The sequence below is a fragment of the Sorex fumeus genome, unplaced genomic scaffold, assembly GCF_029834395.1.
Source record: "Sorex fumeus unplaced genomic scaffold, SorFum_2.1 ptg000014l, whole genome shotgun sequence".
NCBI classification, from domain to species: domain Eukaryota; kingdom Metazoa; phylum Chordata; class Mammalia; order Eulipotyphla; family Soricidae; genus Sorex; species Sorex fumeus.
Genome location: NW_026606071.1, coordinates 32,693,034 through 32,708,703, shown reverse-complemented (window position 1 = coordinate 32,708,703; position 15,670 = coordinate 32,693,034). Strand labels below are relative to the sequence as shown.

Below are 15,670 nucleotides of genomic sequence, written 5' to 3'. Positions count from 1 at the left end.
GCAAGGAGAGTAAGAAAGAGGAAGAAGTTACTGTGGCTGAATAATGAATATAGATCTCATGACCTTTTAGGTAGCCAAAGCAAATACCAGAAGTACCTAGTTTTGCTGTCAACAGTCGAGTTTTGCCAGTGTTGTAGTTTTCATTTCTGCTACAGCATGGTGGGGAGATTTGCCGTTTCCGCACTGCCATTGTTTGTTTGATTTTAAGAGCACTTAAAATTGAGTGTTTTATTGCAGTATGTGTGCTTGGTGTATCTGCACTCGGGGCCCAGAACTCTGGGCTCTAATGCTTGTTTTTGGGCTTGCTGCAGTGCTGGTTATACCGAACGTCTTCTGACCACGGTGACCTTACCCACAGCATTCTGGGATTTTTTTGTTAGCCTTCTGCTTTCTGTAGCAATCACCTTTGTGGAAGTTACTTTTTTTGTTTTATTCTGGCCCATTTGTATTTGCTCTCCTAACAAATGACCATAGTTTAGTGACTCGTAATAAGGCAAATTAATTCTCTCTCGAGTTTTGTAGGTCAGGAATCTGGTATTGGTCTCACCAGACCCGTCATTTTGTCTGCTGCGTTTCTTTCCAGAGACTTGCAGGAGAGAGACGATTTCCTGGGTTATTTGGATTGTTGGCAGGAATGGCCCATGTTCCTTAAGATCTTCTTCCCAGGCTATCTTTCAGCTGAGAGTTATGCTCCAATTGTAGAGACAGGCTCACTCGTTTGTGACTCCCTTTTGTTCACCAAAGCCAGGAAACAGACCGTGGGGACCAAGCTAAGTAGGATTCGTGGCTTTGAATGGACTTAACACGATTAGATTGGAGCCACCCAGTAAGTGTACAGGGATCACACTCCCATGCCTGGCCCCTTAAAGGGTCTGGTGGTTTTTTGGTTTGTTTGTTTGTTTTCAGATTTTTGTCCACATCACATCCAGCCGTGGTACTCAGAGCTTGTGCTGAGCGATCAACTGCTGGAGGGCTCGGGGTGATGTCAGTGACCCACAGGTAGCTCAGGTGAAGCAGGGAGGAGAAAGGCGGTCACTTTCTCCTGGTCCGCCTCTGCTACCCGGGACCCAGGGTTACTGGACTCTTGTCTCACCTTGCAGAAAAGAATTTCAGGAGTAGACAAGCAGTGAGGTAAAACATTTTTTATTTGGAGGTTTTTAAGGGAAGGAAGGAGAGAAAGTGGGAGAGAGTGGAGAGAACCCGGGCTTCTTGAAGGGTAGAGAGAACCCCCATACACACATCTGAGCATTAGACAGGAAAGCATGAAAGTACACATCTCAAGAGAGGAGATGCGGGTGACACATGTGGGTAGCCACCACATGTGCTTGGTCACATGGGCTCAAGCAGCCCATGGGCTCTGGCAGCATAAGCACTCCCTTCCTTTGTTCAAGGTGGCTTTTGTAGGGTTTCTCCAACCTGCCCCCACGTGGGGCTTCTATCTAGGTAACAGTCTGTTGCTAAGGAGGTTACCAAGGGGTTGGGAGTGGTCTTCTTTGAAATTCCTTTCCTGGCCTTTTGTTTTCTGCTGGAGCTTCTCTGGTCTGATGGCAGGTGCCACATGAAGGTCTTGTCAGGCTTTAGTTCCTATTTTCTGTAAGCAAACTTACAGAAAATAGTTGCAAAGTTCCTTTGCAACTTCAGGGCTATTCCCAGGAAATTTACTGCCATTGCCTAGGGAGGGGGCCTTCCCTGCCTGCCTGCCTGCCTGCCTGCCTATATCAGGGGGACCATATGGGTCTATCCCACCCCTTTTCTGTTTTGTGTCTTTGTTTTCAAGATCTGTATCCTTAATCCCAGTAGATAGTTTATTCGTGTAAAGTAGCGATCAGTTTATGTGGAGATCAGGATGTGGATATCTGGCAGTTTTTTGACCACACCACTGACTTTGATTTGCAATTTCTTGCTGTACCCCTGTGGTCTGTTCTGTGTGACTGACAGCCGGGAGAATCTGACTTTGACCAGAGCTTGTCGTTTCTCTGTTCCCCTTCGGTTAGATTGCTCATTCGTTCCTGTGACCTGGGCAGCTCTGGGAAGTCACTTCTTCTTTAGGCTCTGCTTAAATGCCACTCTTTAAACAGGCATCCTAACTTCACGGAATTAGTAGCCCCTTTGCTTGTTTTGTTTTTCTTCCCATTATTTTCCGACCTTACTACTGACTACCGATTTGTTGTTTGCTCATCTCTTAGGATGAGAACAAGAATTGTTTGTTCCATTTTTTCACGGTTTGAGTTTCGATATCTAGAACATTAGATTGATAAGAACCCCCTTTCCCTGTCACTAAACTTTATTTTAAAACTATTTTAAATGTTGTTATTATCCACACGAGGCAGTGCTCAGGGCTTACTTCTGGCTTTGAGCTTAGGGATCACTCCCGGCAGGGCTTGGGAGACTGTACAGGGTGCTGGGGTTAGCAGCCAGTTCAGCTGGGTGCCAAGACAAGCCCTCTACCTGCTCTACTAATTGCTTCTGTCACACCGAACTTCAGTCTCATGATTTAGTCAGGACTGTTCATTAGTTTCCCAGTACTTTGCATATATCCTTTTCTCTGCCAAACATTTTTTCCTCTGATTTTTTTTTTGTTGTTGTTCTTATTCTGGTTATTTGCATCTGACCTTCAAAATCAACTTATATCCAACCTCCAACTTCTTTGTTTGAAATTTTCGTTAATTTGGGCCACACTTGGCCAGTACTCAGGACTTACTCCTGGTTCTGTGCTCATGGTGGACTCTGGGACCATGTAGGGAACCAGGGATTGAACCCAATTGCCACATGGAAGGCAAACACCGTTCCCACTATCCTATTTCTGGCCCCCGTAACCAGCCTTGTTAATGCTTCTTTCCCCACCCCTGCTCTCACAGAATTTTCCAGTTACTTTTTCCTCAGGAGTAGTAATTTACTTTTTTTTTCTTTCTTTCTTTTTGGGTCATACCCAGTGATGCTCAGGGGTTTCTCCTGGCTTTGCACTCAGGAATTACTCCTGGCAGTGCTCGGGGGACCATAGGGGATGCTGGGAATCAAACCCTGGTCAGCTGCATGCAAGGTAAACACCCTACCCACTGTGCTATTGCTCTAGCCTCAGTAGTTTACTTTTATCTTTCTATTGGTCTCTTCTTAGATTAGCTGTTATTTGGAGTATTTTAGCACAGTGGGTGGCGCATTTGCCTTGCATGCGGCCAACCCGGGAGACCTGGTTCAATTCCTCTGCCCCTCTCGGAGAGTCTGGCAATCATCCGAGAGTATCTTGCCCATATGGCAAAGCCTGGCACACTCCCCGTGACGTATTCGATATACCAAACACAGGAACAACAAGTCTCAGTGGAGACGTTACTGGGCCCTCTCGAGCAAATCAACGAACAGTGGGAGGACAGTGCTACAGTGCTACGGTATTAATTGAGATATACAAATTTTAATTTTACACTTAAAAAATAGCATTGTAGCACTGTCCTCCCGTTGTTCATGGATTTGCTCGAGCGGGCACCAGTAACGTCTCCATTGTGAGACTTGTTACTGTGTTTGGCATTTTGAATACCCCAGGGTAGCTTGCCAGGCTCTGCCTTGTGGACGGGATACTCTTGGTAGCTTGCCGGGCTCTCCACGAGGCACGGAGGAATCGAGCCCCAGTTGGCCAGGTGTGAGACAAAAGCCCTACCCGCTGTGCTATCGCTCTAGCCCATTTCAAAAGTAAGAATAAATAAAAGTATTTATAGTTAAAGTCCAAGTTCCATTCTGCCCCTGTCACCCATTGCTAACAATCTCTTCTTACAAGCTGCTATTATTTTCCTGTATACCGGTTGTGAATTTCTTTATGCAAATTTAAGCCAATGTTTTCCATTTTGGTGCACAGCTTTCTGTACATTTTGACACCAACACAGATTTTGGTGTTAATTTTTATTAGTGAACTGGTTCTTGACACATGGCTTCCTGATTCTTTCCTTTGCTTTTATAAACGGTGCTATATAAGTAATCTTTTGTTTCATATCTGATGACATATGTCTCTGGGATAAATACCTAGAGGATTTCTGGGTTAATGTAAATAATCTGTCATTTATCTTGATAACCTTGTTGGTTCTGGAAGTTTCTCAATAACTGCCCATGTAGTCAGGCTCTCTGAATGTGGACACGTAACATAAGAGTTACAGTTTGTGGTACCCTCAAATCTTAAATCTTTTTCCGCATAAGATCATGAACTTAATGTCTTGCCAGCTAGCTTTTGTGCAGTCAGCACCTTTTCAATGCAAAACCTATGCAGAATTCAAGAATTCTTTAATTATGCTTTTATTATTCTTTCAAAACCACACAGGATGTTTCCAAATACATCAGGTATCCTGTTTACATTCTCATTTAATTGGAACAAAAATTAAGATCCACTTAAGCTATTCCCCCATTTTTTTATTTGCATATGCATGCCATCCATGGTTAAAATAACATTGAGAACATTGTTATATTATGAAAATTGTTATGCTTAAGTAGAAACTAAGGATAAGCACATTCTTAGGACTTAATAAAAATAAAAGTCCTCATCAGTATTTGACATTTCTCTTGATTTCTTGTGTTTTTTTTTTGATTTGTTGTCACCTTTACTTGAAAATTTGTAGGTGCTGGAATAAATGTCCCCCAATTTCTCTAGCACAAACTCTCAAGATGCTTGTGACTGTAGTTCATGCCAAGGCAGTGAACAGATGATAAAATACAAGAACGGCTGGAAGTTGTCATGCCATGATGTATTTCTGATGTGAACCAAGAGAACAGTTTGAGGCAACCTGTGAGGCGTGATGGACTTATTACCGCAGAGGTGCAGAGGGTCTACGGAGCGGTGGGAAAGCCTTGTGAGGCCCTGCTCCAGACTTTGTAATTTCACACCAGCTTCCCGGAGAAAGTAGGAGAGAAATCAAAAGCATATGTCCGAGATGTTCCCAATATTTATTTTCATGTCTAGGACAGCTTTCGGAAGGATTGTTGCTTCCCTCTGTCACCCACCGCCACCGAACTAGCAATGCCTTTCTCCTCTAACCTGTAACTTTGTCATCTGTAAAATTCCTGTATTCCATGAACTGGCTAAGGAGTCAGGGAAGTAATTCAGATATCTGAACTTTAAAAAAAAGTTTATTTAATGTAGATAGTGTAAGCTACTTGAGTAAATCATACTAATTGCAGTGGTCCTGTGCTATTTTTCTTTCATATATATATATATATATATTAGTGTCTGTATTGCTAATAGTATTTTGGAACAGTTAACATTTATTAAGGAAAAAAGTTTGTGTGTGTGTATAGAAAGTTAATTTATATTGTTGTAATTTTTGTGAATATGTGTATTCTTTCCTCTTACAGATAAGCAATAAGAAAACTCAATATAAAAATCAAAAATTCAATATGACATACGTACCCTTTTGTTTTCAGTCTAAAAGTTATTGAAAATACCAACTCCATTTAAGATTTCTTTCCTTGGTAAATACTTTTTTAGATGATTCCCGACCCTCATTCCCAGCCCCTGCCGGCTATGGTTTAGGAAAATCTCAATTATTCCTTTAAGTCGTGAGGAGGCTAAAAGCGAGTGTCTGTTACCGAGAAAATATTCTGTTAGAGAAGAAAGTAATTTAAAGGAATCAAAAGCAGAACTTAATTTATTTCCCGGAAACTTCGCATTGGTTCAAGCTTACCCAGTTACTGTGGGCCCTATCTAATTATCATAATTTTATTTATGTGCATGACATTAAATTTACATAAAGTGGAACAATAAAAATATGACAGACTTTTAAGTACTAGGGAGGAGAGAGCAGATTGAGTATAAAAAGCAAACCGTTTACAAATCATCTACACATTTCGGGAAAGTCTAGGGGTAGAATGTTAACAGGAGGCACCTTAGATAATATGAAGCGGTGACATGAAAGGAAAATACTACTGTCTAGAAACCTTAAAGAAATTCTGCTTAGTCTCTTACATTGTCACTGTGATGTTCCTCTTCATCCTACGATAATTGTGTTCATGTTAATTTATAGACTTCTCTAGGGGAAGTTTTGTGATTATCTGTAGAGTTAGAATAAGGGATTTTGTGTGTGTGTATGTGTGTGTGTGTGTGTGTGTGTGTGTGTAAAAATCATGTTGAAGGTTAAGAGTGTACACTGCTCTTTTGATCCGGTATTCTTGGGACTGAAAACACCTTGAGTGTGTAGCTTGTCAGTTGTTCCTGAGCTCATGCATATATGGAGCCAGGCATGGTGAAGCTGTGATCACTGGCATTAGCGTGGGAGCATGATATCCCTCAGGAACTATGGGAAGACTTTTACTTAGTCTTTTTTTTTTTAATTGCAAGTGGGGCGATTGATTTGAAATTTCAAATGCTTGCTCTGAGTATCCCAGGTCATTTTGTTACATTAGGAACAAAGGAAAACATTATGCTGCATGTGGATTTGTCTTTAGTGAAAACGAAATGACCATTTTTCAGATTTGCTATGTTGGAGAGGTAGCCTAACGTTCAGACACAAGTGAATGTTACTCTGTGCAGGCAGCTCATCAAGAGAGATTAAATAAAAAACACATTTCAGGAGGCTGGAGCGATAGTTCAGCGGGTAGGGCATTTGCCTTGCACGTGGCCAACCTGGGTTCAATCCTCAGTATCCCATATGGTGCCCCAAGTACTGCCAGGAGTAATTCCTGAGTGTAAAGCCAGGAATAACCCCAGAGCATCGCTAGGTGTGACCCCAAAAGAACAAAAAAAAAACAAACAAAAAACCCCACATTTCAGAGGAGTGCTGGGATTTGGAATTGTAAGGGAGAGATTTGCTTGCTAAAGACACTTCACCAAGCTATCTTGAACGTAGCATTGTCATAAGTGACTTTTATCATATGTAACTTACTTATTCAGCCTTTTCAGAATAAGATATGTCAGTTATTTTTTTGAGAACATAAGTTTTGCTTCTGCCTGAAAAATAATTCTTCACAGATGACTGTAAACTGATGCATTAAGGATAAATAGAGTAACTGCCATTGGGCCAACAGTTTGGTGGCAGTTTTAACATTGATTTCACTGGGTAGCCGTTTGTCTTTGACTCTTTGAAATAATCTGCAAAGACTGTCATTATGTATGCTCAAATTGATGTTTCTCACAAATGATGAGTTAAAACTTATGGTCAGGTGAGCTTTCTCTGATGCCCTTGGCTCGGTATTTTGAAATTAATTTTAATATCAGTTGCTGGATATTCAAGGATAGACCAATGACTTTTTTTTAACTCAGTTTTATTTTTATAAAATTGTTCAAAATATTTGATTACATTTAATATTTGAACACCAATCCCACCACTATTAGACCATCCCACTACCATATTTCGAATGTTCCCTTCCGGAACCCCAAACCCTTCCCCCAAAGATGAACCAAAGTAATTTATTTTGTATTTCTTGTTATGCATAATCCGCTAAAAGTGATCCCAGAAAGATTCCTTAGATGGAAGTGTGTGGAGATTGTTGTATTTCACCCAGGAGCCATTAAGCCCTTCTATAAGAGATTACTAATATGTTGTTAAAGGTTGAGCCTTTGGTGCCTATATATATTTCTGTATATAATATGTATTTTATATAACTTCATTTTATATGTATCTATATATAATATATACATGTATTTTCCCCTAAGATTCGTTGCCTTCTACTTTAAACCCCATGAAATGTGGTGTGCTACCCTTGGTATATCATTAGTGTAAAGTCTGAGATATCGCGCAGCCATGAATGTGGCCGTACTCAGACATATGACTTTCATGACCATGTAGTTCTTCAGAAAAACTTGCGTGTAGATATTCTTTTGTTTTGTTTTGTTTGGGGACTTTACCTAATAGTACTCAGGGCTTACTTCTAGCTTTTTGCTCAAGGCTTCCACTCCTGACAGATGGTCTTGGGGGACCATCGGAGGTGCTAGGGATCAAACTTGGGTTGGCTGTATATAAGGCAAGCACCTTCCCTCCTGTACTATACCCCAGCCCCAGTATAATGTAGCTTATTAGAGACTTATGAGAAATAAGCACAAGGGAAAAGTTGAAAGTGTTTTGGGGAGGGGAGAGGGGGGCGTGGGATTTGGACTAACCTGGTGGTGCGGAGGGCTTACCCCTGGCTCTGTGGTAGTGCTGGCCATGCTCTCTCCTGGCAGTGCTCAGGAGCATTTATTGTGCCTGAGATGGCATCCAGGTTAGCTGTGTGCAAGGCAAGTACCTTATCTACTGTACTGTTTGCAACAAAAGGGCTGGAGAGATAGTATAGCAGCTGGGATGCTTATCTTGTCATGTCTTATACACAGTAGGCCCAGGTTCGATCCCTGACACCACATATGCTCTGAACACAGTGGGTATTGCCCCCAAACCAGAGAAAACACATACACAAACACACACGCACACGAAAGCCAACAAAACGAAACCAACAAACACAACAAAATTAATACCCTTTTCTCTTTCATTGACGTCTTTTTGTTTTTCTTACTAGGGTGACGTGCCTTCTGTTGAATACCTCTTACAAAACGGAAATGACCCAAATGTTAAGGACCATGCTGGATGGACACCACTGGTAGTTTCCTTTTCTCATGTTGTTCGTTTCATACTGTATATAGTTGATAGTTTAGTGATTTATGGACTATCCTACACCATACGCCGACTCTTTGATGAACTTACGTTTTTCACTAAGAGAACTGTTATTTTTATTTAGCTTTTCAGTGTGACAGGCAAAAAAATGTCTACCTCTTGAACCGATTTATCTTGAAACATAGGAAGCCAGCAACACTCCATTGCTGAATTTAGCTGGCGTATTGAGAACTCCTTGCTGCAACTGACATTAGTCTCCTTTCTTCATTATTGGTATTTTATTGAAACCTGATTTCTCCTTGTTGATTTCTCAGGTTTGTAATCTGGCATTTATTCCTCACTTAGTATTTAATATCAAGGCATATTTATATGCCAAAAACAGTAACAAGTCTCCCAATGGAGACGTTCCTGGTGCCTGCTCGAGCAAATCGATGAACAACGGGAGATCAGTGCTACAGTGCTACAGTGCTACAGGACATATACAGATATAATTCTACATTAGTTGTCTCTTGCTATGTAATAATTACCCTAGCACAGCGGGTAGGGCGTTCGCCTTACAAGCGGCCAACATGGCTGACCCGAGTTCGATTCCTCCGCCCCTCTCGGAGAGCCCGGCAAGCTACCGAGAGTATTTGATATGCCAGACACAGTAACAACAAAGTCTCCAATGGAGACGTTACTGGGCCCGCTCGAGCAAATCGACGATCAACGGGAGGGCCTTTACCTTTACCTTTATATTGGCTTGAGATATTTCTATTTATTATCTCATGTTTTCTATTTGTCAGAGATTAGGAGTCAGTTTAGCAGAATGTTCTGGTGTAGCCGGGCAATTGTAACTTGGGGTTTCTCTTGAGATTGTCATGCAGATGTTGGCCAGAGTTGCAATCATCAAATGGCTTGATTGAGAATAGCTTGATCTTCTTACAAGCTTCCCTAAATAGCTTTTGACATGAGGCTTTTAGTATTAGAATATCTTCATGATACATAGCTGGCTTCCCTCAAAGCCAGGACCCAAGAGCAAGAGATATCTGAGTGGCACTCTTGTCTTTATGACCTTACCTGGTTGGTCATATGAATCAACTCTTTTAGAGCATAGGAAGTTACTACATAATAAGAATTCCAGAAAGTTAGAGATCTTTGGGACCACCTGACAGGTTTCTGCCATAAATCATAGATTCCCATTTTCATATAAGCAGGTTAATCTATAATATAGAGTAATAGATCAGTCTGGATGTATGGTTCTCATTTAAGGCCAAACAGCTTATAGATATCTGAAAACATTTTTCTTTATTTTACTGCAATGATGGGCTGGAGCGATAGCACAGTGAGTAGGGCTGCATGTGCCTTGCAAGCGGTCGACCCGGGTTTGATTCCTCCGTCCCTCCTGGAGAGCCCAGCAAGCTACCAAGAGTATCCCGCCCGCACAGCAGAGCCTGGCAAGCTCCCCGTGGCATATTCGATATGCCAAAAACAGTAACAACAAGTCTCACAATGGAGACGTTACTGGTGCTCGTTCGAGCAAATCGATGATGGAAGGACAATTGCTACAAGTGCGAGTGCTACACTTTGAAAGTAAGAATGAATGAGAGGAGAGAGGGTCTGGGTATGGGAATGTATCACAGGTAATGTTTCTTACTAAAGGTCTATCTTAGCCTCACTTATGCCTTTTCCAATTACATATACGTAGAGGTAGTAGAAATGTTTGCTTACATTGGACGTTTTTAAAAGACCTTGCTTATACTAAAATAATAAGTTTGATGAATATCACAAATAACTGGAAATGGCGTTGCTTTGGCTAATTATTATGATAGTAATCAGGATGGAATTATTTACATTTTAAATTTTTTTGGTTTGGAGACCAATACCTGGCAATACTCAGGGCTTATTCCTCCTGGTTCTGTGTGCTTTGGGAGCTCTCCTGGAGAGGCTCAGGGGACCATATGAGGTACCGGAGACTGAGCCCAGATTGGCAGAGTGCATGCAAGGCAAACGGCCCTGCCTGTTCTTGTTTCTCTCCAGCCTCAACTGTGGGATTTAGGTAGAGCGATAGAAGTGCCAATAGAAGCAGGGCTTGGAAGGGGGTATCCTTGCCTTATCACGGATATCTGACAAAAGGAGAATTCTGCACAGAAATTGGGAGAGTCTCGTGCTACACCAGGTTCAAAGAAAGATTTAAAATTGTGTTTTCCTGCCAGCTTTTTAACTCGCAAGTCTGAATCAGAATCATTTTGTTTGGATTTCACAGCCAAGCGTACCTTTCTGAAGAAACTAACTCCCCTCAATTACAAGACAAATTGTAGTAAAGCTTATTGAGGATCTAGAGAACTTCTTGTCTAATTTGATTTTCTTTCTCGTTTTAATAGAAGCTTAATGGGATATCAGCTATTCCGAGTTGAAGAGATGTATAGCGTAGTATGCTAGAGATTTATTAGAATAGTGATATTTCTGTTCATTCGACTTGAGGCAAGATTTGCATGTGAGGCATCTATGATCAGTGCATTGTTGCCAGTTAATCATTCAGTAAGCTCTTTCTGAGCACGTTCCCCCTGTTATTTCTGTTGTCATTGACACCAGCCAAAACCACTAATATAGCGATGCAGATGGAGATGGTCTTATAAATCCTCATTCTGCATTGTTCCTTATGTTCGTGATCATGTTATATATAGTATAATAATAGAATATATACATATAATAACACTATTATTTCAGAATAGTGTAGGAGCTCTACTTGGTTCATTTGGTTTAAAGATACAGTTTTGTTTTGGGGAAAAAAAGGTGGTGCTTGATCTCAGACTCAAGTAAATCCCATCATTTTCATCAAGTTAACATTGTTCTCCACCACCATGAGATTATTAACAGTGGCATTTGCTCTATCCACAACGTGAGGTCAATACGATATTTAAAAAAAGACCCATGCTGGACTCAGAAATATAATTTTAAAGTGCAAGTTTATTATGACTCTTTATTGCTCCTCCTCATTATTCTCCTTTTAATTTAAATAGCACGAGGCCTGCAATCATGGACACCTGAAAGTAGTAGAATTATTGCTCCAGCACCAGGCCTTAGTGAACACCACTGGGTATCAGAATGACTCACCGCTGCATGACGCAGTCAAGAATGGCCATATAGACATAGTCAAGTTGCTGCTTTCCTCTGGGGCCTCACAGAATGCTGTGTAAGTAGTTCAGTGTCAAAGCTGTTTGGTTCATTGACTTAAATCTTTCTTTCTTTCTTTCTCTTTTTTTTTTTTCTTTTTGGGTCACACCTGGCGATCGATGCTCAGGGGTTATTCCTGGCACTGCACTCAGGAATTACTCCTGGCGGTGCTCGGGATGCCGGGGATCGAACCCGGGTTTGCCATGTGCAAGGCAAACGCCCTGCCCGCTCTGCTATCACTCCAGGCCCTTGACTTAACTTCTTGAGCCAAGGCCTGTAATGAAAACTACGTCAGTCCCAAGTTGGTGGCTATCTCTTCTCTTTCACAACTAAAGCCAACTCTGACCATTATATTCTGGATTTTAAGATTCTCTGTCTGTGCTCTGTTGCTTTACAGCATTTAAATATTTGAGTGAGATTGGGTCTTTTAATTTTAGAAATAATTGCTGAATTAATTTTGGAAATTGGTTTTCTGGACACTTCCACTTAATTTTTCTGTTCTGTAGATTGATTAATGCTTAGTAATAAGAGAAGAATTAGAATCGCAGAAATAACTCCTTTGTATGCATCTCGATACTTGAACAGTGTTTTAAATATTCTATTTTATGTGTTTTCTTCATAGTGTAGCAGCCATTAAAATATGTAAGAATTAGATATTGGGCAAGTGTAGGCAGATTACTTCTCTGCTATCACATCCTTCAAATGTGGCTCTGGGTAAATTGTTTTGCAATGTTAGGGCACAGAGGCACCTTAGGGAATGCTGGCGAGTCCATTTAAGCATTGCTAGTGTCACAAATGAATAACATGTGGGTTTTGTATCTTTAAATCTATAACTTAGTTCATGTCTCCTTATACATTATTTCACATTTTTCAATTAATGAGGTAGGTGGAATGAAAATGCGCAAATTGCCTCTCTTTGCTTTCACTGCTTCTATTGGCAGGAATACAAAAAAAAAAGTCAGACTTTGGTTACAGAGGCAAGTAAGAATTACAAAATGCAGAGCTGCTAGGTTGTAATTTTTCAACAGGTAACCGTGTAACATAATTAAAAACCAAATGAATAATTCAGGAATATGCCATGCCTTGTCGCTGGTTGTTTTGGTTAAAGTGTAAAAATAACCTTCGTTTTCTTGTCCCATGTGCCATGAGTTTGGGGCAAGTTCAAGGGATATTTACTAGTTTTTAAAATTCTCCGCATACACGTGAACAAGGTTCAAGTATCAGTATATGGACCTTACAGATTTGACCCTCCTGTGGGCTTAACAAGCCGTTTGACGAAGCGAGTGGTTGCTTGGGTCGGGTGAGACGGAAGAGTTTCCGTTCTTGCGTTCTTAAATCAGCCGTGACTACTTTAATGAATGGAGCACGGTCAGGGCGCGAGGGAATCCAGCTTTTATTTGTGACTCCATCATTGACTTCACAGCCTCAGGCAGGTTAATTTCTATGCCTGGGTGTCCTCACCTATAAAACATGGGTGATGCCTGCTGCTTTTCTATTTCTTTCGAGCATAGTAAGGATTAATGAGCCAAAGCACCGGGCCTGTCTCGTGGTTTGTCGCCCATGATTCTTCACTGCACCCTGAAACGTATTTAATATGCAAGTTGTGTGCCTTCTCACATAGGCGCGTCCTGGTAAATAGGCTTACCCGGTCAAGAGGCAGATTTCGGGATATTTATAGCCTGTCGCTGTGGAATGAACCTCTCTCTGGTGACAGGAACCCTATGTATCAGCGCTGGGTGCTCAGGGATCACTAAACCATATATTGTTATGGACTATCTTCTTAGTAGCTCACTTTTGGTGTGGTGGCTGGGGTGAAGGGAGGGGCTGAAGTGCTCCTTCACATGAAGTTTACTTTTATTTCTGTTATTTATTTTTCTTGGGTGTAGGGGTTGGACCCCAGCTGCAGTGCTCAGGAGTCACTCCTGGCAGTGCTTGGGGGACCATATGGGGTGGTGAAGATTTAACTCGGTTGTGGGCAAGGCAAGCGCCCTCCCCACTATATGGTGTTCTTGTTTCCCTTATTCTCATTTGTTAAAACAATAGTGACTTAAGCTTACAGTCAATTTTTTTGTTTGTTTGGGGGCCACACCAGGTTGTGATCATCAGGCTCTTGACTGTGGGTTTGGGATCACTCCTGGCGCGCCCAGGGAATCGTGTGGGGTGACAGGAATTGAACCCCGATAGACCATGTGCAAGGCAAGCACCTTACCCCTCATGTCTCTGGCCCCGCACTGTCAATGTTGAAATAAAAAATAAAATGAAAGATTTTTCTTCCTGTATTATTTTAGTATTTTTTCCACAATACTACCTTTATTAAATGATATTTTGAGTTTATATTGAGGTGGTCATACTTTTTGTCTGTCGACATCATTAATAACATTGGAATGATAATAGATTATTAGATTCATGGGATGAACTTGACTTTGGTATAAAGTTTTTCTCTAAACATTATTTTCTTTGGTGTGATATTCATATTATGCCCATTGCTTCTTAAATGTAATGAGGATTTTGTCTACCTCTTCTGGTCTCTGAAACATAATGGAACATCCTGGAAAGATAAACTCCTCCCCACCTGCATCTTACTGTTTTGATAATTCACATATTTCAGAGGCAGTCTTGTTAGTAGTTACCAGAAATACAAATGTATCACTTGGGCTGAAATGATAGAACAGCGGGTAGGGCAGTTGCCTTGTACACCGCCAACCTGGCCAATCTGGGTCTGATTCCTCCGCCCCTCTCAGAGAGCGCAGCAAGCTACTGAGAGTATCTCGCCCGCACGGCAAAGCCTAGCAAGCTACTCGTGATGTATTCAATATGCCAAACACAGCAACAAGTCTCACAGTGTTACTGGGCCCACTTGAGCAAATCCATGAGCAACGGGAGGACAGTGACAGTAGAATACAGGTTGTAAAAGAGAACACTAACTTCTCATTAATGAGTTTGTCCTTGGTGAGGACCCCAAATTGGACCCTGAAGGCCAAATTTGCTTATTTTGCAGATTAGGAGCCCACCCATAAAGATCTTTGTTCTACTGCTCAGAATTGGGCAAACCACTGAGAACATGGTCTGTGGAGACGAGTGGTTCCTGCTGTTTCCCATATACATTTAAGAGTTACCTTATCTTGTTGCCTCTTGTCTTCTGGGATTAGGATGTGAAAGGTTAAACATCATGGTTTAAAGTTCTTCCTTTCATCAGTAATTAGTGATCAGATAGAATCTAGTGAGGAAAAGGATTTTCAGAGTCATTTAAATACTATTTATATTGCATAATAAAGGAAGTTAAAATTTCTTACTGTAATTTTGTTATGAAAGAGGCTTCTGTGTTTTCTTTCAGTAAACAGCCAGATTATCTTTATTTGATGCATGATGCATGCATGAAATACATACACACACACATACATGATGCATACATGAAGTACACACACACACACACACACACACACACACAAAACACTACGGAAAATGAAGATAAAGGTCACCACTGCAGATGTAGCTTTTGTTCACTTACCTTCATTCTGTACTCTGTCTTCCAAAAATGTTAAAACTAATAATATTAGTAGGTTGGCAGTTACTGAGCTTTTACTACCTGCCAGGCTAAATAGTTTTGATGTATTAATTTGTTCCCCATTAGAATCTTATGAAGCAGGGTTGTATTGTTCTCATTTTACTGATGAGGAAACAGCTATTGAGAAAACTGTTTGGTGTTTTCTGTTACCGTTAGAGAAAGTCTAGCTCCAAATATGGCTGCTCTTTTTAATCTGCCACACTGTCTTGAAGCCTTCACACCAACTTTCCTCTCTGTGGGCATCCTGTTGACATAGAATACTTTCTGTGCTCTGCTGTTTTCTTTTTCCATTCATGTTGGGAGAACTTGGCTAGACTTAAAGGAAATCTTTGTTTCCCTAATCTTTGGCGCACTGTGGTCTGTGAGGATAGAAACTACCTTTAATTTCATTGAT

At 41.1% G+C, this 15,670-nt stretch overlaps 1 protein-coding gene across 1 annotated transcript in view; it reads left to right on the top strand.

Annotated features, from left to right (window-relative positions):
- Positions 1-15,670, top strand: part of BARD1 (BRCA1 associated RING domain 1) — an 87,018-nt gene that overhangs the window by 42,880 nt on the left and 28,468 nt on the right. The window contains exons 6-7 of the mRNA XM_056111816.1: positions 8,461-8,541; positions 11,558-11,730. Coding sequence (XP_055967791.1) covers positions 8,461-8,541; positions 11,558-11,730 — 254 coding nt within the window. The remainder of the gene's footprint in view (positions 1-8,460; positions 8,542-11,557; positions 11,731-15,670) is intronic.